Source organism: Heteronotia binoei, chromosome 4, assembly GCF_032191835.1.
Source record: "Heteronotia binoei isolate CCM8104 ecotype False Entrance Well chromosome 4, APGP_CSIRO_Hbin_v1, whole genome shotgun sequence".
In the NCBI taxonomy this organism is placed as follows: domain Eukaryota; kingdom Metazoa; phylum Chordata; class Lepidosauria; order Squamata; family Gekkonidae; genus Heteronotia; species Heteronotia binoei.
Genome location: NC_083226.1, coordinates 112,834,268 through 112,862,030, shown reverse-complemented (window position 1 = coordinate 112,862,030; position 27,763 = coordinate 112,834,268). Strand labels below are relative to the sequence as shown.

Here is a 27,763-nt window from a genome sequence, read left to right as displayed (position 1 = left end):
TGCTATGTCAGAAACAGTGGCAGTGTTTTGATACTTTTGCAGTGTGTGGGTGTGTTAGTTTATTCCTCAATGGCACTTTAACACTTTGCTTATGTTTTTTTAAAGTGGTGGCAGTTTGGCTGACAAGCATATGAATCATACAGTGAGGTAGAAAATGGATTAAAAGGGGAGAAAAAGGAAAGAGAGCTTGCTGAGGCAAGGTAGATTTGTGTGGCATCTGAGAGATTCTATATTTTCAAAAGGCTTGAGATACCAATTCCCTTTTTGGAAGGTTTCATCCCTTCCTTTCTTCTCTGACTGGTGTGTTACTGTTGCTATGGTAAATAAATGAATGCTGCATGATGACATGGAGAAAAGTCAGCATTGACGTCTTTGCAAGCTGCAAATAGTCCACCCCCACACCTTCTTATTAGAGGTGGCTGACTGACTTGATTGTGGAAACTAATTAGAAAAGCAACAACAAACAGTGACAGCAGAGTACAGACCAAGCTTCCTTTAAAAAAAATCCTATTTGACAGAAGCCAAGCACTGCCTTTTAGGCTCTTTGCCTGGTTATAGTTCCTGAAAGAGGTAGCCATGAACAAATCTGTAAAGGAGGCATATGTCAGTACATATTGCTTGAAACACATATTCAGTTCACATGTGAAGTACTTTTTTGAAGAAAACAGGGAAAACTTAATTTGACACCTAAAAATGGGCCACTTCTGCATCTGGTCTGTGAACATCGGTAATTTGTTAGGTATTTAAATCTGGTGTTACTCCCAATGCTTACAATGTTTTTTTCTTGCATAAACTTGTAATTTAAGCCCACTTTCCAGGGCCTACAGTACCATCTAAATGGAAGATGCTGCATTTGCCATCCTATAACAATAATTAAGCTAAATTTTTGCTTTAAACCATACCTCTGTAGCTTGGCAGAAAACTAAAGTACATGGGACCTGGCAGACATTAAATAGAAACCTCCTGAATTAAATCTGTAAATTATTAATAATTTGTAAATAGGTTAAATCATGTTGATAGTGTGGGTGGGGGATCTTCAAGAAGGAATAAATACTTACAGTGCTACGTTCCCTGTTATTTATCTTGGACACAATCTGCTCAACACTGCTGCTTTGCTCTCTCCAGTTGTACTTTAAAAACTAACATTGAAACAGAGGGAGTCTGTGCAGCAGTTTGGTGGATTACATGTGTATGGTATGAAGAGGTGAGCCAGCAAGCTGGAAATGGGGCAGGCAGCTTATTACTGCAGGCTTAAAAGGCTGTATGCTTAAGAGTTTCTAATATAATTCTGTGAAAATTATAGAGACTAGTGTTCCACATTGGTAATGCCAAGCAAACAGTTGAAGATAATGGCCTTCTGCAGGGTCTTATGCATTTTTAATGTGGAGCATTGAGAATGCACTACTGTATAACCTTTTATAATTTTTTGCAGATTGTGATTTTTTCTCCTTGCACTTAATATGTCTTCTACAAGTGTGTTTAATCTAGAACTAAAACTAATTTTTAAAAATCCTATTCAAATGTGTCTCTCTGTGTATTATATTTTGATGTAGGGGCGCATCCAGTGATGAAATGTGCAATTTCTACATTATGTATTACATGGAAGCCAAACATGCAATTTCATTCATGACCTGTATAGAGAATGTAAATCCAGAAATATTCAGGAGCATACCACAAGAAGCAAATATTCCTATTCCTGTCAAGTCTGATATGACCATGATGGCCCATGGGCATCATGAAGGTAAAAACTTAATCTCTCTGCTAATAGCCATGGGGAGGGGAATCATACAGTTGATCAAAGAAGATAATTACAAGGGTGTTTCAAAGATGGCTATCTCTAGGTTTGCAGGAAAATAATGTGGGCAATTGTATATGTATAGCTATAGAAGTCCTTCCCCAGAGCAGAGCACACAAACATAGATTCTGGATGTGACTGATACCACATTCATGAGTTTGGCTGGAAAGCTTCAACAGACAGATGTGACCAAAGATTTCATCTGTGAGGATGCAGTTCAGTATGCATCTCTATCTAACAAATTACAAGTTATTTGGATTGTTTTAGTGGTTGCTTGGTGGTCCAGATGTCAATATGGATAAAAGCTTTGGTTTGCAAAGCTCTTATGAAGGAGGAGGAGATTGGATTATACCCCACCCTTCACTACCTGAAGGAGTATCAGTGTCTTACGATCTCTTTTCTCTTCCCATCTCCACAACTATGCTAGCAGAGTTCCATAAAAATTAATCTAGCTGTATCACTACAAATTCCAAAAGGATTTCAGTAATATTGGTTTTGCTACTATTGTGCATCTGTGCTAAATTAAAGGTGGCTTATTCTGTTTAAAGGTTGTTTATTATTCAGGTAACCTGCAGCAGCTTTACTTATATACCTCAGGGTATTAAAATAAGCATTTACAGTAATTTAGATTGATTCAAGTGGGTAGCCATGTTGGTCTGAAGCAACAGAACAAAGTTTGATTCCAGCGCAACCTTTAAGTCCAACAAAGTTTAATTCCAGGTATAAGTTTCAATGTACATAAATCTGAAGAAGTGTGCATGGACACAAAAACTTATACCCAGAATTAAACTTTATTGGTCTTAAAGGTGCCAGTGGAATCAAACTTTGTTCTAGTAATTTAGATTGTAATGGTTTTGATGAGATGCACTTTTAGTTTATAGTTTGTGTATGAAAACATGCTAAGAGATTATATTTCCTATTAGTCTGAGCTCAGCCATCATAGTACGCATATGCAGGTTAAATTAATTTTTCATTCTGTCTTTCTTTAGCATTCTGTCTGATGCAAAAGATCGGTCCTAAATCTGTGCACTTGAATTTTGGTGGTTTGGTGTGGGTTTCACAGTATTTCATACACCATGAAAATGCATACGTTTGTTTAATTGCAGAATTTTTTCCTTGTTGTAAGAACACACACTTCTTTGCATCTTTAATCATGTGTAGCCTGATGCTGCACTGCTAGCACAACTAGCACTGCTGCCTGCCTGGTGCATAGGACATCTCCATGACTTGGGGGGCTAGGGTCCTGCCAGGCATGGGGGCCATAACCATGGGGGGTCCTAAGGGGATATGATTTGATCTCTGTGGTTTGTTTCAGATAAGGAGTGAGGCAGAGCAATAAGCATCTGGTACATTTGATTAACTATCAATGGCCATTCCCTGTGAGTGCTGGACAAGCTTTTACTGTAGTCGGGCAGCAAGCCATGAGACAAGAGACCCAACATGATTGTGCAGAAGCATCCCCATGTTAATGAAACTCAAACTATGCTATATGATAGGGTTGGCCAAACTTGCTTAACGTAAGAGCCACATAGAATAATGTCAGATGTTTGAGAGCTGCAAGATGTGAACATCAGATGTTTGAGAGCCAGGAAGAAGAAAGGAGGAAAGGAATGGAGATAGGTAGATGGGGAGGGAAAGGTGTAAAGAAAGCAACTTTAACCTTAAATGCATTCTTCAAGCCGCCAGCTGACTTGGCTTGGAGAAATGATTGAAAGAGACAAATACCTTCTCCAAGCTTGCCAATGGGGTGGTGGGGGTTTCAAGAGCCACATATGGTTCCCGAGCTGCAGTTTGGGCACCCCTGTGCTAAGACAATGATGCTCTTTTATGCTTGACAAAGAAACTTCTCCTTATATTTGAGGGAGAGGGATAGAATACCCTCATTTGATAGAAATTAAAGGAATCTCATAGATGGGATGGAGGGTATCGAATGTCAAAATTAGGAGCAGACATATTATAGATTAGAGATGTTGAATTCATTTGTTATGAGGTTTGGATATGACATAAATGTGACTTTTTGGGGCTGGGCCATGTATGCCCTAAAATCCCCTAAATATACCAGAGATATAAACTTTATAAAGGATAGCAGTTGGGGTAAGCTCTAAGTTGGTGTGTTGTCACTGCAAGGCCCCATGGGCTGGGGGTGTGTGCAGAGGAAAACTTCCATGGATAGCCACTGGTGCAGCACTGGGCAGATGCACTTTCATTGCCTAGAGGGGAGCAAACCCCTTTCCCAGCCTGCTCCTGCCACTGATGCTGTGAGCCTGGGTCCCAGGGTAAAACACAAAACAGATTGGTATTGTGAGCTCCCCCTGCCTCTAAGTCATGATGGAAGGGGACTGAGAAGACGAGTTGAACTAACTCACCAGCCTGAAGTGGGAGGGACCGCACCCCAAGTCCAAAGCCATATGCACAGCAAGATCCAGAGCAAGCAAAGCCCGATAAGCTAGAGATGCCCATGCAGCAGCAGCCACCTCTGGCCAAGGCCACCAGGTTATCCATGTTAGGGCGATGCTGGGGGTTCAAGCCAGAGATTGTTGGTAAGCTGCACCACCCTCATGTAGCAGCAGCTACCCCAGGTCAAAGGCTGTCAGATGGGGGAGTGGGCACTGTGCATACAAGGTCACACATTTGGCAGAGGCCTCAGGCCACCCAGTGATCAGTGTAATCGAATATCGCTAGAACTACACACACCCCCAGTGAGGCAGCAGCCACATACAGATGAAAGTTGCTGTGTGGTCTTTGGGGGATGGAGGCCTGGCCACTGAGTCATATGCTTGGTGACAGGACTAGGCCCCCTGATGTGTGATAAGAAACTGCCAAAAATCCCCCACCCCCGGGCCAAAGCACATGGAGGAGTATGGATATGGTGGCAGCACTGGCTGCCACCAGAGGATCATTTGCACTCCTCCCCATCATGCAAATGCTGATCCCTGAGGCCATCCGGGCTAGCGTTCTTAAAGCTGCAAGCTGAGCAGAGAGGCATGCAAACCTCACCTTGGAACCCCAAGCTGACATGAATGCGGTGGCTTCCAACTTATCACTGAGGCTGCCACTAAAGCGGAGGCAGCCTCCGTGATAAGAGGGCTTCTGCTTGACTGCTGCAGATATAATAATAATAATAATAAAATTTTATTTGTATCCCGCCTTCCCCGCCTAGGCAGGCTCAGGGCGGCTAACAGCATTTCATAAACATACAATGATAAATATAAAACTTTAAATTTAACAAATATAAACTTTAGATTTAACATCATTTAAAAACCAGTCAATATAATTAAAATTTTATAACTTAATCTGACAGTGACGATAGCATTTTTGACGCTAGTTTCTGTCAGTTTGCACAATTTACATAATGATATAGGTCCTTAGACAGGACCGTGTTGGCGGATCCTTGATTAACAACCTTATTCAGCAGTCCGTATATGCTAGCTTGAAGAGGGTGGTCTTGCAGGCCCTGCGGAACTGATCAAGGTTCCGCAGGGTCCGCACCTCCTCAGGAAGCTGATTCCATAGGGCAGGGGCCGCGATTTGATGAGGTTGTTCTGCTGAAGCCACAATCAGAGTGGCTGTGCCCACTCATCCCCGCCCTCACCAAGCAGATCCCTGTTTCCTCCCTTGCACCAGTTGCTTACAGGCCAGAAAAGAGCCATGGACAGGCCAGAACTTCCCCCCTGAGCATTATGTTTGACATACCTGCGTAGATGATGAAAACTTAGGCAAAAGGAGTCTTAATAGCATCCAGTGTTGTGTAATATGAAAAAACCTGATACATATGGCATAGCAATGATTGATAATTAAACCATTGAATGGCCAGTTGTCATATTACCTTTTTGCACACATACAGAAAAAAGTGGTTTACAAAACATGGCCCTAAATTTATTGGAATCTGTGAATAGTTTCCATGTGTATTGATCTGATTCTGTGTGGCACTCAGAGCCAGCTGTGAGAGCCAGTTTGGTGTAGTGGTTAAGTGTGCGGACTCTTATCTGGGAGAACCAGGTTTGATTCCCCGCTCCTCCACTTGCACCTGATAGCATGGCCTTGGGTCAGCCACAGCTCTGGCAGAGGTTGTCCTTGAAAGGGCAGCTGTTGTGAGAGTCCTCTCCAGCCCCACCCACCTCACAGGGTGTCTGTTGTGGGGGAGGAAGGTAAAGGAGATTGTGAGCCGCTCTGAGACTCTTCGGAGTGGAGGGCGGGATATAAATCTAATATCATCTTCTTCTTCAGAAAGCTATGTAACAGCTTAGGTGATCACTTTGCAGTTGCCTCCTTCACCTAAAGTTGGGTGATGCAAATTCCTATGAGACCCTCCTCAGCTGTAGATTAAGTGCCAACATATTCTTTGCTGTTATTCAACAGGTGTTGAGTGATAAAGGAGTATAAGGTCATGAATGATCTATAGAAACTGTTGAATTAAAAGGCTTTTATTTATTTCATAATCCTAGAAGAGTTCTTGCCTTGTGATAATTTGTGGAATAAATTTTAGATGCAGAGGGCCATGTGCATAGATATGTGAACTTTCTGCTAATTTCTGTCTTAGTATTAGTTCATTAGATTTCATCTCTTCTCCTTTTTCAGAAGCCAGAAGAGGACAGTTAAGTTCTGTAGCACAGCAGCCAAAGAGAGAAGATGAGGAAGTTTTGGATCAGAGTATGTATATTTGGTTCATTAAACTAATGAAATGTATTATTTTTTAAGGTTTTCAAACTTTCTTTATTGAAATAAAAATTAAGCTTACAAAACCCATGTTCAGTAGATTGACAAAGAAATGTATTAATTTTGATAGCAGTGGTGTATTTTTGCTGTTAGCTTAAGACTGCAGTTCTTGTCCACCAACTAACATGTGAAGATTTTCTCTGTCAACATATTGCTATTTCTTTTATTTAATAAATGATTTATGAGGAAATGATCAATTACCAATTCCTAACTTTACAGGTAAAACTCATTAGTGCTACTTAATTCTGTTTGATTTTCCTGTACTCAAGTTAATTTGCTTAATACAACTGTAATTTATTTATCTGTGCACTGTGCCAAAGAATTGATACATTGAGATAATGTTTAGTGCAAAGGAAAAGAGGTCCTAGTTTTATATTTACTGGTTCACTGAAAATGTTTGTGAATAGTCTGCTTTATAGGAAGTTTTTTTAATGTTTATAACACAATTGTTTCAGTTTGGTATACTAATATACAAGGCAGCTTGGAGTGCAGTTGAGTGTTTTTATAGTGAGTTAATATGTAAGAAATTAAAAGTGCACCAGTATGGATGCTAAGGTTTCTTTTTTTGTATGTTTATGTTGTAAACATGCAAAATGTGTGTAATTGCATATTTGAGTCCTGAATAAGAACTGCAAAAACTTTTAAATTTGCTCTGGAGCTTCATTAAATCCTTTAGGACAGTGTTGCCAGTACAGATTTCTTTAGTCCGAATACATTCTCACAAAAACACATTGGGATTTTGATAGTGGAACATCTAATGCTCTAGCATTCAAGTGAAGCAGGTATGAATTAGTGCCTGGATGGGAGGTTCCTAGCAGCCTTACACAGGTTGTTCCAACCTTTTTGAAAAGAGCTGGATACAATTACAAGGATGAATTCAATAGTTTTATTCCCTCTAAGTGAGAGCTTTCCATTCATGAAAGATGTCTTTATTTTCGTCACTCCTCACTTAGTAGACTCCTCACTTAGTAGAAAGGAACCATTAGATCTAGTTGCTGTTGATGATAATAGGTTTTTTTAAAAAAACTTCCAAGATTGTACAGATGGCCAAAAGAGACCTTAAAATATGGTCATGTTTGATCAATACAAAATTGCTGGCTTGACGGGTTAAGGGTTGCATGTACATAATAAACAGTTCTCCTGTACTGATAGTGAAATTGGTTCACTTTAACAGTTGATCCAAATGTCTGTTGTGGAATAATTCCTTTGAAAGAAACACGTCAGAATGGAAAAACCTATACAGGCTTTCTATTCTGATGTAATGCCACGGTTTATATTGTGGTGATTTATAATGTGAAGATTGCAGTATGTGTTTGATTGTTTTGCAACTGTCCCACATTATCCTTTGAATACACCAGGCAGTCTCATAGTAATGGGAAATCAATGGGAAGGTGATAAGCCTTTAGGTCTGCTTTTGTATTTAAACCCCTTACACTTTGTCTTTAAGTGCCTTTTTATCTCTGTTTAATGGCATCATTGTTAAAGAATATATCATAATCAATTAAAAATTTTGCAGGTTAGATTTTAACCCAGTATTATTAACTTTGCTTTTCAGATGATTCATGGAAAATATATTTATTGCATTTAGGGGTTTAGAATAAATGCTTTTGATTATTGTCTCCAGCCTTCTGCTTTATTGGATTTCCAGATGAACCTTACTGCAAGTCAAATAATAGAGATGCAACTGTATCCAAGCATTTATTCTCAACAATACTCCTGGTGGACAGGAGTGTTTTCAGTTGGGGAGTCAAGGCTGAGAGATTGGGTTGTCCAGTGACAGAGCAATCCAAATAAGCCCCCACCCAGTACTTTAAAACAGAGCTATAGCATGCAAGATTACTTGGTTTAATCTTATCATTATTGATTTTGACTACAAATCTTTTCCTGTGAAGCAATTTCTGTAGATTACAGTAGGAACTCTCTGAAGGTTAGTTGGCATAATGATCCCCTCTTAGTCTTGCTAATACATTATTCTGAATTTGGTAGCATCACCTGGTAATAATTGTAATTATTTAACATGGGGACTTGACAGAATTATTCAGTGTCTGAAATGCATTTATTTTGCTTTACTGATTTGGATTGAAATTCACTTGTCTTACAAAATGGAAAAATTGAATCTGTCTATGCTGGGCAGAATTTCTGCAATTAAGATGAACGTCTTACTGAGAATTATGTTCATGTTTCAAACAATTCCAATAGTGAAAGACAATAAACAATTTAATAGATGGCAAAGGAAACTTTCAGAATTCATATGGGCCGGGAAAAAACCAAGAATCAAAATGAAAATTCTGATGGATGCGAAAGAGGCGGATTTCAACTGCCTAATTTAAAGCTGTATCATGATGCAGTGTGCCTGGTGTGGATTAAGGAATGGATGACATTATCAAACAGAAAGTTATTAGCATTAGAAGGACATGGAAATGTTTTTGGATGGCATGCTTACATGTGCTATGGGAAAAATAAGATGAACGGTTTCTTCTCACATCACTATATCAGAAGTGATCTGTTAAATACCTGGTCAAAATATAAAAGATATGGTGATGAGAGGAAACTGCTTTGGATCATACCAACAGAAGTAATAAAATTGTATTCAGATATTAAAGAAGAGAAGTGGTTAACATATAAAGAACTTTTAAAAAATCAAGGAAGAAAGGTGGAATTAAAATCAGCTGAAGAAATACAATATAAATATAATTGGTTTCAATTGCAACAAATAAAGAGTTTGCTTGAACAGGACATCAAGAATTATGGAATAAGACAAGAACAAACAGAACTGGAGAGAATGCTGTTTGGAGAAAATGAAAAGCTGATCGCAAAGACATATAAACTATTATTGAAATGGTCTACAGAAGATGAAGTAGATGAAGTCACAATTGATAAAATGGGCGATAAATATAAATAAGGAAATACAGATGGAGTCATGAGAATACTTATGGAAGAACTCTATGAAAATATCTACATGTTATAACATAAAAGAAAATGGCTTTAAAATGTTATATAGGTGGTACATGACACCTAAGAAATTGGCAAAAATGAACTATCAGGTGTCGGATAGATGTTGGAAATGGAAATGCCATGAAGGATCTTTCTACCATATGTGGTGAAACAATTTTGGCAAATGATTCAGCAAGAGATTTCAAAAGTTTTGGGATATAATATCAAAAAGGCACCAGATAGCTTTTTGTTGGGATTACAAATGGAAAAATTTCAAAAGCAAGATAGAACAATAATTTGGTAAATGCTTTCAGCTGCACGGACATTCCACGCAAATGTGGAAACAAGACAAAATACCAGAAATTTGGGAATGGACTTTGAAAGTCATGCATTGGAGTGAAATGGACAAACTTACAAGAATCTTAAAAGAACAAGATCTAGAGAAGTTTAAAAACGAGTGGGGAAAGTTTAAAAAATATATTGAAAAACAATGGAACGTTAAATTTGGTGATCTTTGACAATGGTTAATCTTTAAAGAAACTATATATGGATTACAGTTTAAAAAATAGGATTATTGGATTATAACTTTTTTGTTTACTTGCTAATGACTAAGAAGAACTACCATGAAGATGGATTATAATAACCTTTGGGCTTTTTGGAGAAAGATTCTATAATAGAGTTTATTACCTTATAACAAACTAAATTAAATAGTAATATGGAGATGTTTGTTAAGGGGGTATGCACTGCTGTGGGTCACCAAAAGGGGGGGTGGGGTGGAGAAAATGTGATATATGTGTAAAACATTTAATGACAAATGATAACATACCATTACAATATATTACATTATAATAAATTGTTTAAAAAAAAAGAAGTTCACTTGTCTTATAAAAACATCTCCAAGAGGAACTGCATTGCTGCCTAGTTTAATAACAAACCATTACTTGGTACATGTACCTCTAATATGTTTCTATGGAAACCGGCTCTTTAGTTTTCGTGGTCAAGAAAGAAACAAAAAACCCTTAAGAATGAGTAGGATTTTTTGTAATTCATTTCAATAGGTAGATTTAAATTATGACTTACATCAGTTACCACCCCCCCATGGACTTCAACTGCAGTAATTCCAGCTAATACAAATGTAAGTACAGGAAGAATTAAAACCACTTTGGGAGCATGAACTAGCACTGTTTATCATTAAGGTGCCCTTTTAAAAGAAGCATTCAGATCTCTGCATAGCAGTGCATTGTTCCATCATACACAACTAGTGAAGACACATACTGGAAAATAGTTTGATCTAAACTATATAGTAACAATTAAATCTTTATCTCTTTTATTTATTTATTTATATTTATTTATTTATATTTCGATTTATATCCCGCCCTTCCCACCGAGGTGGCTCAGAACCTTTGTCCAGAACCTTTATAAGCTTGCTTTTCTCCCTTGTGAGTAGGACAGCTCTTTAATTCTCAGCTTCTTTTTCCTCCTTCTGTGGCTGTTGCCCTTACAGTGAGTTCAGTCCTTTGGAAGATTTCCACATGCACAGGCAGTCCTTGTAGAAATGCTAAAATTATTCCTCACTGCTAAGTAAAAACCCTTTTCCTCATTATTTTTTTCTGCATAACACAAGGTACAGTTTAAAATCCTGATTAAATGAAAAAATGTGAACTATCTGTTGTATATTCCTTTGGTTCATATATGTTATTATTTCATTAAAATTATATTAAAATGCTGTGTGTTCCTTTAGTCATTGCACTAATATTTTCATAAGCAGACCTGTGCTAAATACATTTGTCTTTTTACTTGCACATTGCTGAGTCCAGCCCAATGTCTAGAATGACATTTAATGTCTTATTCATTCTCAGTCACCAGCATGATGCAGGTGCCTGTTGTTTCCCATTTAATGATGGAGAACTACATTTGAATTAGCCACAGCTATAAAACTGTTTCATGGGAGAGCTAGGATTTACCATTAAGCCTTTTCTAGACCAACATCACAAGCTGTTTATTTTGTACTTCAATATATCATGTAGTGTAACTGCTTGTGTAAAAATTCCACCGTGCAGCAGGTTCAGGAGATTAGACAGCTAGTGGTGGGTAGGGATATAAAGTTTTATTTTTTTACAAACCCTGAAAAATATATACAAACTTCATGGATTCAGTATGTAATTCTTGCACTGACTTTTGCGGACCCTAAGTTTCTTCTTAAAAAATGTGAAATCAACATCCTTCTAAACAAATATTTAAGAATCTGTTACCTATATTCATCTTAGAAGTATATGAAGCACCATGTATATCTTCTTCGTGGTCTCTGTGCTTCACACTCATGGGATAGAGCGCCTGTGCCGATCCCCGAATCGGTATCTGAAAAGCCTGGGATTTTTCTGTGCTCGGCGCCAATGGGCATGCGCAGGCGTCCCAGTACGCATGCTCACCGGCACCAGTGCGGGGATCCCGCCAGTTCCTTTCTGACCGCTGCGCGGAGAGGTTTGCCTTTCGTGTCCCCGGTCGGTGAGATATTGGTCTTTTTGCCTTTATCGTTGTAAATAGCCCGTTTGTTGTTTTTTTCTTAGTATAGATAGTTAGATAGTTAGTTAGTTTACATAGGTTAAAAAAAAAAGTTTGTGTGTGTGTCTTTCGGACTGCCCTCCGGGGCCTTTTCCCCTGTTTGTTTCCCCCCCCCCCAAGTTTTTTTACCCTCAGAGAACTCTGAGTGGGTTTTTTGGCAACTGGCATCTATGGAAAGTCGCTGGGGGGTTTTCAAACGCTACCGCTCGTGTGGGAAGAAGATTGTCCCCCCAGACGGCCACTCTCTGTGTCTTCTCTGCTTGGGTGAAGCGCACCATGTGGAGTCCTGCCCACATTGCTTCCGCTTCTCCAAGCAAACAAGGAAGAACCGGGCGGCACGGCTTTCAGCTGCTCTAACCGAATCGGCACTCCGCCCTCAGAAATCGGCATTGGGCCTGTCGGCATCGACCATGGCAGACACTCCAGCCCCGACGCTCACATCGGCCGATGTGACCCCGATCGTGACCGAAATGCCGATCAAGCGCGGCTCCTCCACAAAATGATCCCATGAAAAATCAGTGGACACGCCCGCCAAGAAGCGTCGGGATGACTCGGGTACCCAAGCATCCGCGCCGAAGAAGGGCAAGGTCAAGGAGAAGCGGAAGAGGTCCCGCATTCCATCGCCCTTGCACGACGTTTCGGCACTGACTGCTCCGCAGAGGAAGATCCTGGTGTCCCCGTGCCACAGCCCATCGGCATCGAGAGGCAGTACTCAACAGCCCCGTCTCTCGATGTCTGAGCAGGAAATCGACCTCACCCAGTGATCCTCGTCATCCGGGTCGCGGCGTTGCAGTGGGAGCGGTTCGATCTCGGAAGTAGAGGCTTCGGCCCTGATGGAACCCAGAGGCAGATGGGAGCTAGAGCCCTCCATGGCACCACGCCATTTCCCACTGCTACCATCGTGGGAGCAGCGTCAGTGGCCGCTCACCTATCCATATCCTTACCCTCCTTACCAGTGGTATCCACCGAGGGAGTTTGCGGAGTGGGATCAACAGTCAGAGCCATCCTGCATGTCGAGGCTGTCGCACCATTCCCAAAGGCCATCGGTATCGATCTCTCTGGAAAGGCGCACCACCCCAGCGGCTGAGACTCGTCGGCGACCATGGACATCAATCCGCTCGCCAATCTTTGGAGCCTTCGCCAGGTTCCCAAACGGCCGAAGATCTTCCTATTTCGCCATCAGAGGATCTGAAGTCCTATGGCGACCTGGTGAAGAGGATGGCAACCTCCCTCTCCCTGCCTGTGACACAACCACAACCTGTCGTGGATGATAATGTCTTTGACATTATGCAAAGGGACACATCCACAGCAGTCGCTTTGCCGGTCACCAAAGTGATTCTGCAGGCAGTCAAGGGGCCCTGGAAGAAACCATCTTCGACTCTGGTGTCATCCAGAAGGCTGGGCCACATGTACAGGGTCCAGGAGACGGGGGCTGAATTCCTTTTCACCCATCTGAAACCGAACTCAGTGGTTGTCTCTTCTTCCTCCAAGGTACGAAAGGTCCACTCATCCCCACCTGACAAGGAGGGGAAAAAGCTGGACAATATGGGAAGAAAGGTCTACTCCGCAGGGGCCCTAGGAGTAAAGGTATCTAATTATGCGGCTTGCATGGCTAGATACCAGTACTCCACATGGGAACAACTCACCCTTCTCCTTTCTTCTCTGAGCGAGGACAAAAAGGCTGCTGCTAGGAAGCTGCAGAAAGAAGGCTTTGCTGTGGCCAAGCAACAATTGGCTGTAGCAAAGCACATGGTGGACGTGTCGGCAATGCGTTGTGATTATCCTTATCTTGTTTTTCGAGAGGCTGGGGTTTCTCTGGCTCCGGACATTAGTTTTCTTCCGAAGGTGGTCTCTCAGTTCCACCTCAATTTAGAAGTTTGGTTGCCCACTTTTTACCCTACCCCTTCCTCAGACGAGGAACGTAGGTTGCATGCTTTGGACGTTAAGCGTGCTTTGCTTTTTTATTTGAACCATTCAAAGAATTTTCGCAAGGACAAGCAGCTTTTTGTTTCGTATGCTGCTCCCAAGCTAGGTTCCAGGATTTCGTCTCAGAGGCTCTCAAAATGGCTCACTGAGACGATTAAACTTTGTTATTTGTTGGCAAAGAAGCCGTTACCTGGACCTATTCGTGGACACTCCACAAGAGCGATGGCCACGTCGGTGGCATTCCTGAGAGGCGTGTCCCTTATGATGTCTGCAAGGCTGCCACCTGGTCTTCTCCACATGCCTTCATGAAGCACTACGTGCTAGATGTGCATGCTCAGCAGAGGACTCGGTTGGGAACTGCAGTGTTGCAAGCTGTTTCTTCCGGTTGACCGTCTTCCCACCTCCAGGTATGTCTTGCTTGCTAGTCTCCCATGAGTGTGAAGCACAGAGACCACGAAGAAGATAGACAGGTTGCTTACCTGTAACTGTAGATCTTCGAGTGGTCATCTGTGCATTCACACTACCCGCCCTCCTTCCCCACTGCTGACGGTCTTCCTCCAGTAGGAGCTTCCAGCGGTCAGGGAGGAACTGGCAGGATCCCCGCGCTGGCGCCGGTGAGCATGCGTACTGGGATGCCTGCGCATGCCCATTGGCGCCGAGTGCGGAAAAATGCTGGGCTTTTCAGATACCGATTCGGCGATCGGCGCAGGCGCTCTATCCCATGAGTGTGAATGCACAGATGACCACTCAAAAGTCTACAGTTACAGGTAAGCAACCTGTCTTTCTCTTTCTTTATTAGTAAGACTCAATCTGATTCTGTATTACTACTTAAGTAAAATCACCTCTATTTCCTGTAATTTTTAAAGTCACTTTCTCATCATTCTAGAAGTCGTTTGATCTATCTTTGGATGAGATTTTATATGCTGCCCTTGCAGAGGAGCAGGAAGGTTTTATGCATGTAGTTCTCTTAAGAGATTATCACAGAGCAAGACTGCCTAAGATTTCAAAATAGCAGTCCAGAACTAATAATTTAAAATGCCCACACAAGAGTGGTATGATCTCTAAATAAAAAGAAATATGTACCTTCTTTGAATGAGGCAAAATGAAGGAAAGAGGCTTCTACTGAATTTTTTTTTACAATTACAGTGATGAAACGGAGAAAATCGTGTAGTAACATGTATTTGTGTTTGCATATTTCTCGATCGTCTTTCCATTAGTAAATGCTTAAGGCACCTTATGATTGAAAATAAATGCACAACTCATTTGCAGTCAATTGGACAACAATAAAAGTAGTTTAAGATTGAGGTGATAGTATCCTTGAAAGCATTTCAATACATCGTCAAACACTGCCAGAGGGTCCATATGGGTGCTAAATGTGCCTCTTCTGCAAGGAAGTTTGGGAGCCTCTCTCTTCCATTTCAGACTGGTGGGTTTTGTAGTAAATACCAGGGAACTGCTGCACAGTATAAGCAAAAGAATGTACCTCTTCTGCAAGGGAGTTTGGGAGCTTCTCTCTTCCATTCCAGACTGGTGGGTTTTGTTGTAAATAACAGGAAAGTGCTGCACAGCAAAAGAGGAGATTTCTTTGATTCATTCCATTTGGGCTTCACACTGTTCTATCAATGAAAGCTGCATGTTGTTGGCAGTAACTGAAATGCAGTAGCAGACAGGAAGTGCTCCTGTTGAAAGAGATGAACTAGCAAGGCTAGTCAGCTTGTGGCACCCCCACTGAAGAACTGCAAGTTCTGTTCAGACACTGTGCCAAACCATGGCTGGTGCAAATGAGTTTAAAACACAAAACATGATTTTCACTTCCAGATGTAAACAGACAATCCATATGGTTCACAGCTGCCTGTCTAATTTTCCATGCTCTCAGCTTCATAAATTAATTCCAGCCTCCATGGTATGGCAGCCCCTGGAAGCAGACTAATGGTGATTTGGACTTCACAATAAACCATAGTTATTGCAAATCATGATTTCTCATTCAGGTTTGCTGGCTGATAGTAAACTATAACTAGTAATTTCAGTGCCAGACTTAGAATTTGATGGATAATATACATACAGGTGCCAGAAGATGAGGAGTGGAATAAAATCTAAACAAGGAGGTCCAGGTTTCAGGGATCAAACATCTGAGGTAGAAGAAAAATATTCAAGCCAGTGAACAGTTTTTCCATTCTATGGTATCCTCCCTGAACATCAACCATCGTGTGGGGTATTTTGGCTGAAAGTTCAACATAGAAATATATTTCTAAAAAAACAAGAGTGAGACATAAATACAGTGCCACAAAATTTAGAGGAACACAAAAGCACCATTAATTTTATACAATTGCACCTATAAATGACATTGACCAAGGCATATGTTATAAGTTGCATGGCTTCTGCTGAAAAAGTGAATAGGTTTTGTTTGGAACTAGTTTTATTTTGAGGTTCTGATTCCTTTCAATGAAGGAGATATCACCTCATACTTTGGAATTAATGCTGCTGTTGGAAGGAAAGGTCACGTAGGTAAGTCCATCAGTTTTCCAGTGAAATAATTGCAACATTTCTCTTAGCGATTATGATTTTGAGCCCATGGACTTCTTTCAGAGGTGAGGGTCTTAATTGTTTTTATTATGAAAGGTAATGCCAAATTAAGCATTGTTGTGTAAATGAAGAAAATTATAGATTTTTCCAATCCATCCCAACAGTTTTCATTGTTTTTTTTTTTGGGGGGGGGGGGGAGGGGGAACAGATGAACAGCAGATAATTTTGAGTCAAATCAACGTCTCGGAATCACTTTCTATTCTTTGTCTTCACAACAAAACTTTGCAATCTGTCTGACTTCTCTTGCCTTTCTTTCTCTTGTCTGTTTTCTTTCTTTTTGTCTATACAGGTGATTTCTATTCACTCATTTCCAAGCTGCTAGGAGAAAGGGAAGATGTTGTTCATGTGCACAAGTATAACCCTACAGAAAAGGCAGAATCAGATCTTGTAGCTGAGATTGCTAATGTAGTCCAGAAGAAGGATCTTGGCTGGCCTGATACCAGAGAGATTTCCAATAATGATGAAAGGGCCAATGCAATTCTTGTCAGAGACAGAATTCACAAATTTCACAGATTAGAATCCACCTTGAGGCCGCCAGAGAACAGGCATCTTGCTTTGCACCAACCAAAACATGGTGGAGGGAACTGGGAAAAAGAACGTACAGGAGGTGGGTTGGGGTTGTTTCTCTTTTACAGTATTTATAATATAAACTCTATTCCACTTCAGCAGAGTTGGAAGGGACTATGAGTTGTTCTTTTAAGAAAGAACACAGTACATCACTTTTCTCTTATACCAGATGTGCTGATGAAAAATTCATTTTGTTCAATTTGAGTGAGCAATGACCAAAGCAGTACTTCTGTTGTCATTCTCAGCTTTGATGAATGGTCAGTATGTTTTGTTTCTTGTGTATGTAATTGTCTGCTCTATATCTTTGTTTTAAATTGATTTGAGCATATAAATAATGGTCTTCTGCAGTATTCTGGGCATTAAATTACTGATTGGTGAAAGGCTAATAGTGGTAGTTTAGTGTGGCATTTTAATAAGAAGAATTTGAACTGGAGAAAATGGTTAACTTTTGCTAACAAAGTATTCAAAATGCGGTGCTGTGGATTCAGTTTCTTGTCTGACTTTCTATTTGTTTCTGCGGCTGGCTTTATTTCACTTCCTCTTAGGAAGGCAGTGACACCGTCTGTATTTTGTCAGCTGAATGTCTGTCAAGTACTAAAATATTTTATGTATATTATATCTTTTTGTTTTATTTTTTATTTCAGTGTTGTATAAATGTGGAAGCATTATACTTGTCTCTGAATTGCTTTATGGAGACAAAGCTGATACATACCTTGTTGGAGCTGGGATAACTTTACAAACCATTGTCCATGATACTTGCATGAGGAATGGGACCATGACTCAGTGGTAAAACTTGAGCTTTGTGAACAGAAATTTCCCTAGCTTTAACATTTAAAAGGATCAGGTTAATAGGTGATGTGAGAGTCTGTACCTGAGACCTTGGAGAACCACTGCCAGTGGCCAGCTGAGGTCATTTTTGCCTACTCTGACCTCAATAGACCATTGGGTTGACACAGTGTTCATGTGGTCATGTATGTGTAGCAGCTGGTGTGATTTCATCCTTCCTTTCCAACTTGAAACCTTGCATTGTCCCTATCAGGAGAGGAGTCACATCCCACACTAGTTCCTTCATTTGAGGTTATAATTGTTCATATGAGAGGACCACTTTGTTTGGGCAATTCTGCTCCAAATATTGCTTGATTTGGATGTAACGCCAAATCATGTTTTGTGCTGTGAATTGAACTTCTAAACATACTTGATAGTTAGCCTGTGCAGACAACTTCTATGGCAGCATTCTGTAAATACTCGCAAGACTGCTCATGAGATTAAAACAAATAAAACTCAATATTCAGCAGCACTCAAAACTAAAACAGATAAAACCCAGAGATAACATCAAATCTTAGACATTCTGGAATATTTATTTCTTTACAGCGTTTTTATCTCATTTCTCTGCATACATTGTGGACTCAAAATAGCTTACAGTCACAACAGGTTAAAACCTAGAATTTCATAAATATTTAAAACCATATTTCCCATCTTCTACCTGAACCAATAAGTAGGTCATTACGTAACTCCAGAAAATTTTATGTATTTACAAAATTTATATCTAGACATAACCATATAATGATATAATTTGTCATTATATCTAGATGTAATGCACCAGAGTAGCCAGATTTTTTCTGCCCAGGGAAGTTCACAGCTGGCAGTTGAAACTGGTTAAAGGAATTCCTGGCCAGAATAACCACCTGTTTATTCAGCAGTATCCTGCTTATTATCTGAATCAAAGAGCACTCCCCAACTGATTCCACATTAGCCTTTGTCCCAGTATTGTTCTCAGCTCTTGAGTTTGTGCAGGGTAGGGAACAAGCACCCCGCTCCAGATATACCAATGCAGAATCCAGGAAAGAGCTGCTGCGAGGAGTCCTGCTCAGAAGGGAGGCAAGTGCTAAATGCAGAATTGGTTCCAGATTATAGACTTGTTCCTTCAAGAGGAACAAGAGGAGTACAATCTAATCCAAAATGGTTGACACCTTGAATCCTCATTCACATTTTGCACCCACCAGTAGCAATTTTATCTTGTCAGGATTAAACTTCGGTTTATTATTTGCATCCACTGCAAAACTACCACCAGACACCATTCAGGATTTATGAAGCCTCCATGAAACCTACTGGAAGCTGAGCTTGTAATAAGAAGACACAACAAAGCTCCAACTTGAATTTCACAGTTTAATATAAAACCAAATCATGGTTTAGCTGTTTGTCAGCTTCCATTTCCTATTTTCCCAGCACAAGTCATTCCCTTCTTTGTTGTGCAGCAGCCTTTGGAGCTAGAGTAATTTTTATAACCATTGGCAGTTTACTCAAAAACTTCCAGCTTCTGCAACTGGGTGCCACTGAACGGAGAAGAGGAATCCTGTACACTGCCTTGAAGGGTTGGGATGCAGTGATAGAGGTACTGGTTGAAAGGTTGAGATGCAGTGATATACTGGGGTGCTGCTTCAGATTCTGAACAGATAGCAGCATGTGGTGGAGGTGAAGGTGATTTAAACCCACTTCAAAGCTTGGTTTCTGATAGGCATTTAGTTTGCAAGCCAATTGCAAAACTGTCAATTCAGACATCATGCTTCCTTAGCCATGTTTTAGTGCCATCTCAGAATGGAGCCTCTTGTCTGCACTGGCTCTTTGTTTGAAAAGATTTCAACCCAAATTCACTAAGTAACTTCACTGCTTATGAAAACTGCCTATTATAGCTGTTAGCTGTTGCTTGATTTGCAGATATTGTGATACTTATAGAATTGGGTTTGTTGCTATTGGGTTTGTTGGGTTTGTTTCTAATGCAGAGACCTTGATAGTTTTTGGTGTAAAAAGTCAGAACTGGATGTGTGGCAGTTTTGTGTAGTGGTTAAGTGAGAGCCAGTTTGGTGTAGTGGTTAAGTGCATGAACTCTTACCTGGGAGAACCATGTTTGTTTTTCCGCTACTCCACATGCAACTGCTGGAGTGATCTTGGGTCAGTCATAACTCTCTCAGATGGAAAGAGCAGTTTCTGTCAGAGCTCTCAGCCCCATCTGCCTCGCAGGGTGCCTGTGTGGGAAGGAAAGGGAAAGGAGATTGTAAGCTGCTCTTAGACTCTTTTGGGTAGTGAAGGGCAGGGCATAAACCCAATCTCCTTCTCTTTCTTTGGCCCAGATTAGGCTTCCCAAATCCCCCGCCTGGGCTGGGGACCCCCGATTTGGAGCCTTCTCCCCCCGCGCCAAAAATCTGGAAAGTGGGGGGAATGGGTGGAGAACAAAAGACCTCGACCGGACCTAAGCCCCCCCCCTCCGGGATTCTGGACTTTGGGAATTCATTGTAGTTCTAGGGAACTGCCTGCATGCCCTCACTGGCTGGCCTGTGGGACACGACGAAGATTTCTACAGTTGGGGGGGGGAGGGAAGGGCTCGGAGGAGAATATTCCCTCTTGGGGGGAGGGGGTTGCCAGCTGGGCGAGTGGAATTCCTGGAGATGTGGGGGGGGTGGGAGGCTGTTTTTTGAGGTAGAGGCACCAAATTTTCAGCATAGCATCTAGTGCCTCTCCCCCAAATACCCCCCAAGTTTCATAAAGATTGGACCAGGGGGTCCAATTCTATGAGCCCCAAAAGAAGGTTACCCTATCCTTCATTATTTCCTATGGAAGGAAGGAATTGAATAGGTGTGCTGTCCCTTTAAATGTGATGGCCAGAACTCCCTTTGGAGTTCAATTATGCTTGTCAAAGCCTTGATCTTGGCTCCACCCCTAATGTCTCCTGGCTCCACCCCCAAAGTCCCCAGATATTTCTTGAATTGGATTTGGCAACCCTAGCCCGGATGTTTGCTCCAAAATTGTGTATTGGTTCTCAGTTTCTTTTAAAGATATTTGTTGCCAAAGTTGATAATATTTCCTGTTGTCATGATCCTAGTCCTAGTGAGGCCTACAGGCTCCAGGGAAGCCTGTATCAGAGTACCTACAAGGCCTACAGTTCCCAGGATCCATTATGTCCCTTTGATTGGGTGGTTTTAGAAGGAATGATTGGGTAGAAGTTTTAGAAGGAAAACCAGCCCAGTGAAGAATGGAGGAGTGGAACCTGAGAGGAAAGAATAAAAGGCCCAGCTAGAGAGGGAGGGTTGTTTTCTCTAGAAAGGCTGGTCTGGAGAAAGGCTGCACCTGGAGGGTTCCCTCATCCAGGGAAGAGTGAGTGAGTTGAAAGCAGAAGAAGGGAATGTGTAACTAGTCACATCAGGGCTTTTATTTTCTTTGCACCACCTTTACTAGTTTTGTATTTTAATTTCACTATTGCACTAATAATTAAAACCACTTGTTCTTGAGCTAAGCACTTATAATAAAAGTATTGTTGTTATACTGCCTGAGTCACAGATAAGTGCTTGCAGAGAAGGGGTAGGTGCTCTGGGCCCTCCAAGACTAGAGTTGCCAGTCCCCAGTTGGGTGCAGGGAATATCCCAGTTTAAAAGTCTTCCCCCTGCTTTAGGGTAATCAGAAAGAAGGGGAGGGGGGGAATGTCTGCTTGCACTCCATTATCTATGGAGATTGATTCCCATAGAGTGTAATGGAGAATAAATCTGTGGGTATCTGGAGCTCAAGGGGGACTGTTTTTTGAGGTAGAGGTACCAAATTTTCAGCATATCATCTAGTGCCTCTCCTCAAACCCCACCCCAATTTCAGACAGAACCAGGGGTCCAGTTCAGTGTTTCCTCTAAGTTGCAGAGTCTTGTGAGCAAAATTCTACGTTGTGAGTTGCTGGCATTAAAGTTGTGAGCTACTGCATAAATTATTGTGCTCTGGAGCCATTTTTCCTGAGCTAAGACAAAAAGGTGTGAGCTGGAAGCTAAAAATCTGTGAGCTAGCTCGTACTAAATCATCTTAGAGGGTACACTGGACCAATTCTATGAACCCCATAAGAAGATGCCCCTGTTCTTCATTATTTCCAAATGGAGGGAAGGTATTTAAAAGGTGTGCAGTCTCTTTAAATGTGATTGCCAGAACTCCCTTTGGAGTTCATTTGTGTTTGTCAGATCTGGCAACTCTATCCCAGATGGATCCTTACCAGAGTGGTGGCAGCCAGTAGAGAGACCCTCCCTGGTCTTCCACTTGTGACACCTGTTCACCCTGGTTTTAAAGTATGCTGTTTTAAATATAACCACCAAGCTATTGACTTATAATAAAATGTAGTAATGTATCTGTGGAGTTTGAGCATTTTATTTTAAATGAATTATGGCTAGTAATAACATAACCAATAGGACTTTAGTCCTGTTAGGATGCTAGAAGTCCTTCCTTATACCAACAAGCAAGATCACAAAAACACATGATAAATATTGCTAGAAACTGAAAGCTAGATTTGTTCTTTTAGAGGAAATAGTGGCTTTCTGATTTAAATATGCAAGTAATAGTGAAGGACACACAACACTGCCTTAAGTTTAGTTTGACTGAAAAATCCTAATGAAAGAAATCTCTTGAGTGAAATCCTAATGAAAGAAATCTCTTGAGTAGAAGATGTTACTGAATGTTGTGCAAGCAGCATGTCAATTTTCAGCATATCATCTAGTGCCTCTCCTCAAACCCCACCCCAATTTCCACACAATACCACAATAGGCCTTGTTTTTATTTTATTTGGTTGCAAAAAAAATAAATCTGGGGAAAATCAATATTGGGGGGAAATTGGTGTATATGCAGTACTTTTTAAAAATCAAACCTCAACTTATTTTACTGCTTTAACAATATATGATAAATGATTTCTAGCTAAATATATAAATATTGTATTATTTGCATAATTATGGAATTTAAAAATATACATGCCTTCATTTTCAAAAGCAAAATTGTGAATATACCCACCCCTAGAGAGAGTGAGCTGCAAACCTCTGCACCCTCTTTGCACAGATAACTTTTTTTTTTTTTGCCATCTTAAATAGGGTTGCCAATTCCAGATTTGGAAATTCCAGAAGATTTGGTGGTGAAGCTTGGGGAAGGCAGGATTTGTGGAGTGGAAAGACCTTATCAGGGTATAATGCTATAGAGTCCACCCTCCAATGGTTTAATGCTATAGAGTCCACCCTCCAAAGCAGCCATTTTCCCCAGGGAAACTAATCTCTGTCATCTGGAGATCAGTTGTAATTCCAGGAGATCTCCAAGTCCTGCCTGGAAGTGGGCAATTCTAATCTGAGAGGATGAAAATAAGAAGATGAAAATAGTAAGGAAAAGAAAGTGTGTTTGGTCACAAACAGTCCCATTAATTACAATAGGATACAATGGGATAGTTGGCATATTTGGATTTTGAGTGAAAAATTATAAAATTGAAAACACGGAATTCTTCAATAGTGTGTTACTGTTGTAAAGACTACATATTAATTGTAGACAAAATTAAACAATAAATGTATCTTTGCAACTACATTGTATTTCTTCTGAAAGATACAAGAATTATCAATATATCTAATAGTCAACATAGCCATTCTGCAGATAATTAACTCAGTGGATCAGGGCAATGTAGACAGAAAGGAAACTTTTCAGGAAAATTAGTTGACTACCACCATGTCCCGGTTTCAGAAGGGGTTAAACTCCCTAAAACAGAATTATTTGTCTATACATGTATGCAATTAGAATAAAATGTGTGTTCCTGGTATTTATAATAAAGGTTCTCCTCAAAGTAACATCCACTTTCCAGAATACAGATTTTGACTTTCTTACTTTTGTCTTGAATTAAAGCCTTCATTTCAGACAACTAGGCCTGCAATCCTAACTATGCAAGCCTGGAATTGCATCCTAGTGAATTTTTCTGAGTAAACATGCTTGGAATTGGGCTGTTCGAATATAATGTTAAATATCTATATACAATAATTTAAGATGATTCATAACAGTATGAAAGCCAGAAATGCTACTACCAAAGATATTACCATATCAAAGACCTTTTAACAAAACTCTCTCATGTTGGGACAACTAAGCTTATTTAGACTTCTAAATGAAATGGCAGCATTTCTTTTCATGGTTCTGAAAAACACTGCTACTCATAAAGTACAGTTTTGATCTTTTAAAAATAAAATTTTTAGTAACTTTACTATTGTTACTATATTGTTACTATTTGTTACTATAACTGGGAGGTGGTGGACTCTCCTTAGAGGTTTTAAACAGGGGCTAGATAGCCATCTGAGCAATGCTGGTCCTGCGATTTTAGGGGGAGATATTTGTGAATTTCCTGCATTGTGCAGGGGGTTGGACTAGATGACCCTGGGGGTTCCTTCCGTATCTAGTATTCTGTGTTGCTTTCAAATACATGAGTTCTTCCAAATGACCTATATGATGTGATTATCTATTAACATAAAATGTGTATACAATTTTTTTTCCATATTTTATCTTTCAGACTTAACCATAGAAGAAGTTGCTGACTGGCCTGGAATAAACCTCAAAGTGGGCCAGGTTTCTGGGCTGGCCTTGGATCCTAATAGTAACTTGGTAGTTTTCCACAGGGGTGATCACGTATGGGATGGAAAGTAAGCAAACCTTCTAAACTAAGAAAAACATTGAAAGGATGTATCTGTTCTGTTCTTCGTTACTTTCACATGTCCCTACCATTGCTCCCCCACAATTGCTGAATTTCCTAAAGAATATTTTAAATTACAAGCAGGTGGAACTGTCCCATTGGTCATAAAGAATAGAAGATGCATGGAAATTGTTTTGTATTGGACAGGTTAGGTTTGTTATTGAGCCCCAGTTTTCAGGATGAAGAGTAATGTAATTACTTGTATGTCATTAGATACCTTACATGGTTATTTTCAGGATTTAATTGTAACACTGGGGGCAAGATGGGATGAGAAAGAAAAAAAAGAGCCAGGGGGATGAGTCAGTTGCAGCACTCCTAGACAATGGACAGGGAAGGGGTGTGAACCTCTTCGAACCATGTGAGATAGGGAGGAAGAATGGGAACTGGTGCTGCTTCCTCCATGACTGCATGAGTGCTGAAGGCTGGTGCAGGAGGAGAAAGAACAGAAGCCATCACTAGTACCTGTCAAGCATTAGATCTCAAAATAACCAGTCCTTGATTTTGAAACAAAGTGTTGATTTATTGATAATCCATTGTGCTCAGATAGGCACCAGATTGGAAGTGATACATTGTAACTCAAGAATACCAGCTTTAAGGGGCACATCAAAGAGACCTTAGGAATTCTACTCCAGCGTGTGAAATTCACACTCTTGCTACGTTATCTACTATTGTGGTTTAGCTACATCCTGGGTTCAGACCTAAGCCTGAGAAAGTGTTCCCAGGAAGGTTTTATCTTAAAAAAGGACATTCCTTCATTTGCTACAAGTGAAAACTAAGACAGAGGTTATATGGCTTTGATGTGCAACACATTAGAAAAACAGCTATCAATGCAGGCAAACCATAAAAGAAACAAGATGCTTAACAGTACCCCTGCCTCATAAGCCCCAAAGGTAGCAGCAATGCAGGTAGGTGAGCACGGGAAAAGCAGGAATCAGTGAGTGGGTAGCCTTGGGAACAAAGGACAGAGGATTCAAATCTCACAGGTCCCCACTTGTTCATATATGTATTTTGTATCCAGAATGCTAAATCCTATCTCTTCCCTACTTTCTGATCTTTCTGTAGTGCTTTATCATTTGATGGTTCCCAGACATGCTGACTTCTGGTATTGGGATATGGCTGAATAAAAAGTGAAAAGGCTAGGAGGAAGAGAGATAAAAAAAACTGCTGGATGATGGTGATGATATAGTACTCACCCATGTGCCTCTTTTGCTCTTAAAATGTGTGCTTCCTCCACTGTTTCCTTCAAGGGGCAGATTTGGGGTTAGATCTGTTACCATCACTTCAGGATCATGCCACTATCACGAAAGTACAACGTATAGTCGTATAATTCAGTTCTTAGTCTTCATTTGACTGTTTTTAAAGATCATATACTTCTGATCAGTGGTTTTTTAATTACCATTATCTACCATTTTCTGAAAATGGTATTTTCCCCCTCAAAGACTTCCTGCACTAGATTATAAGAACATAAAAGAAGCCATGTTGGATCAGGCCAACGGCCCATCCAGTCCAACACTCTGTGTCACACAGTGGCAAAAAATTTTATATATACACACACACTGTGGCTAATAGCCACTAATGGACCTGTGCTCCATATTTTTATCTAAACCCCTCTTGAAGGTGGCTATGCTTGTAGCCGCCACCACCTCCTGTGGCAGTGAATTCCACATGTTAATCACCCTTTAGGTGAAGAAGTACTTCCTTTTATCCGTTTTAACCTGTCTGCTCAGCAATTTCATCGAATGCCCACGAGTTCTTGTATTCTGAGAAAGGGAGAAAAGTACTTCTTTCTCTACTTTCTCCATCCCATGCATTATCTTGTAAACCTCTATCATGTCACCCGTCAGTCGACGTTTCTCCAAGCTAAAGAGTCCCAAGCGTTTCAAACTTTCATCATAGGGAAAGTGCTCCAGCCCTTTAATCATTCTAGTTGCCCTTTTCTGGACTTTCTCCAATGCTATAATATCCTTTTTGAGGTGCGGCGACCAGAACTGCACACAGTACTCCAAATGAGACCGCACCATCGATTTATACAGGGGCATTATGATACTGGGTGATTCATTTTCAATTCCCTTCCTAATAATTCCCAGCATGGCGTTGGCCTTTTTTATTGCAAATGCACACTGTCTTGACATTTTCAGTGAGTTATCTACCACAACCCCAAGATCTCTCTCTTGGTCAGTCTCTGCCAGTTCACGCCCCATCAACTTGTATTTGTAGCTGGGATTCTTGGCCCCAATGTGCATTACTTTGCACTTGGCCACATTGAACCGCATCTGCCACGTTGACGCCCACTCACCCAGCCTCAACCGATCCCTTTGGAGTTCCTCACAATCCTCTCTGGTTCTCACCACCCTGAACAATTTAGTGTCATCCGCAAACTTGGCCACTTCACTGCTTACTCCCAACTCGAAATCGTTTCTGAACAAGTTAAAGAGCATGGGACCCAGTACCGAGCCCTGCGGCACCCCACTGCTTACCATCCTCCACTGCAAAGACTGCCCATTTATACTCACTCTCTGCTTCCTATTACTCAGCCAGTTTTTGATCCACAAGAGGACCTGTCCTTTTACTCCATGACTCTCAAGCTTTCTAAGGAGCCTTTGATGAGGAATTTTATCAAAAGCTTTCTGGAAGTCAAGGTAAACAACATCTATCGGGTCACCTTTGTCCACATGTTTGTTCACCCCCTCAAAGAAATGTAACAGGTTAGTGAGGCAAGATCTTCCCTTGCAGAACCCATGCTGAGTCTTCCTCAATAACCCGTGTTCATCAATGTGCCTACTCATTCTGTCCTTGATAATGGTTTCTACCAACTTTCCCGGTATTGAAGTCAGACTGACTGGCCTGTAATTTCCTGGATCTCCTCTGGAACCCTTTTTAAAGATGGGGGTGACATTTGCTACTTACAGTCCTCAGGAACGGAGGCAGATTTCAATGAAAGATTACAGATTTTTGTCAAAAGATCCACAAGTTCAACTTTGAGTTCTTTCAGAACTCTCGGATGTATGCCATCTGGATCCAGTGACTTATTAGTTTTTAATTTGTCTATCAGTTGTAGGACCTCCTCTTTTGTCACCTCAATCTGACTCAGGACTTTCAACACCTCTTCCAAAATTAGTGGTTTTGGGGCGGGCAAAAAGATCTCGTCTTCCACAGTGAAGATGGAGGCAAAAAAA

The 27,763-nt window shown here is 40.8% G+C and overlaps 1 protein-coding gene across 4 annotated transcripts in view; it reads left to right on the top strand.

The window, feature by feature from the left end:
* The window catches only part of PAM (peptidylglycine alpha-amidating monooxygenase), a 207,482-nt gene that overhangs the window by 119,316 nt on the left and 60,403 nt on the right, over positions 1–27,763 (top strand). For 2 of the 4 annotated variants that reach the window (XM_060235637.1, XM_060235636.1), the window contains exons 12-15: positions 1,554–1,741; positions 6,374–6,445; positions 16,806–17,123; positions 24,408–24,537. In XM_060235637.1, the coding sequence (XP_060091620.1) occupies positions 1,554–1,741; positions 6,374–6,445; positions 16,806–17,123; positions 24,408–24,537 (708 nt within the window). The remainder of the gene's footprint in view (positions 1–1,553; positions 1,742–6,373; positions 6,446–16,805; positions 17,124–24,407; positions 24,538–27,763) is intronic. The other 2 variants (XM_060235639.1, XM_060235638.1) reach the window with 1 other exon arrangement.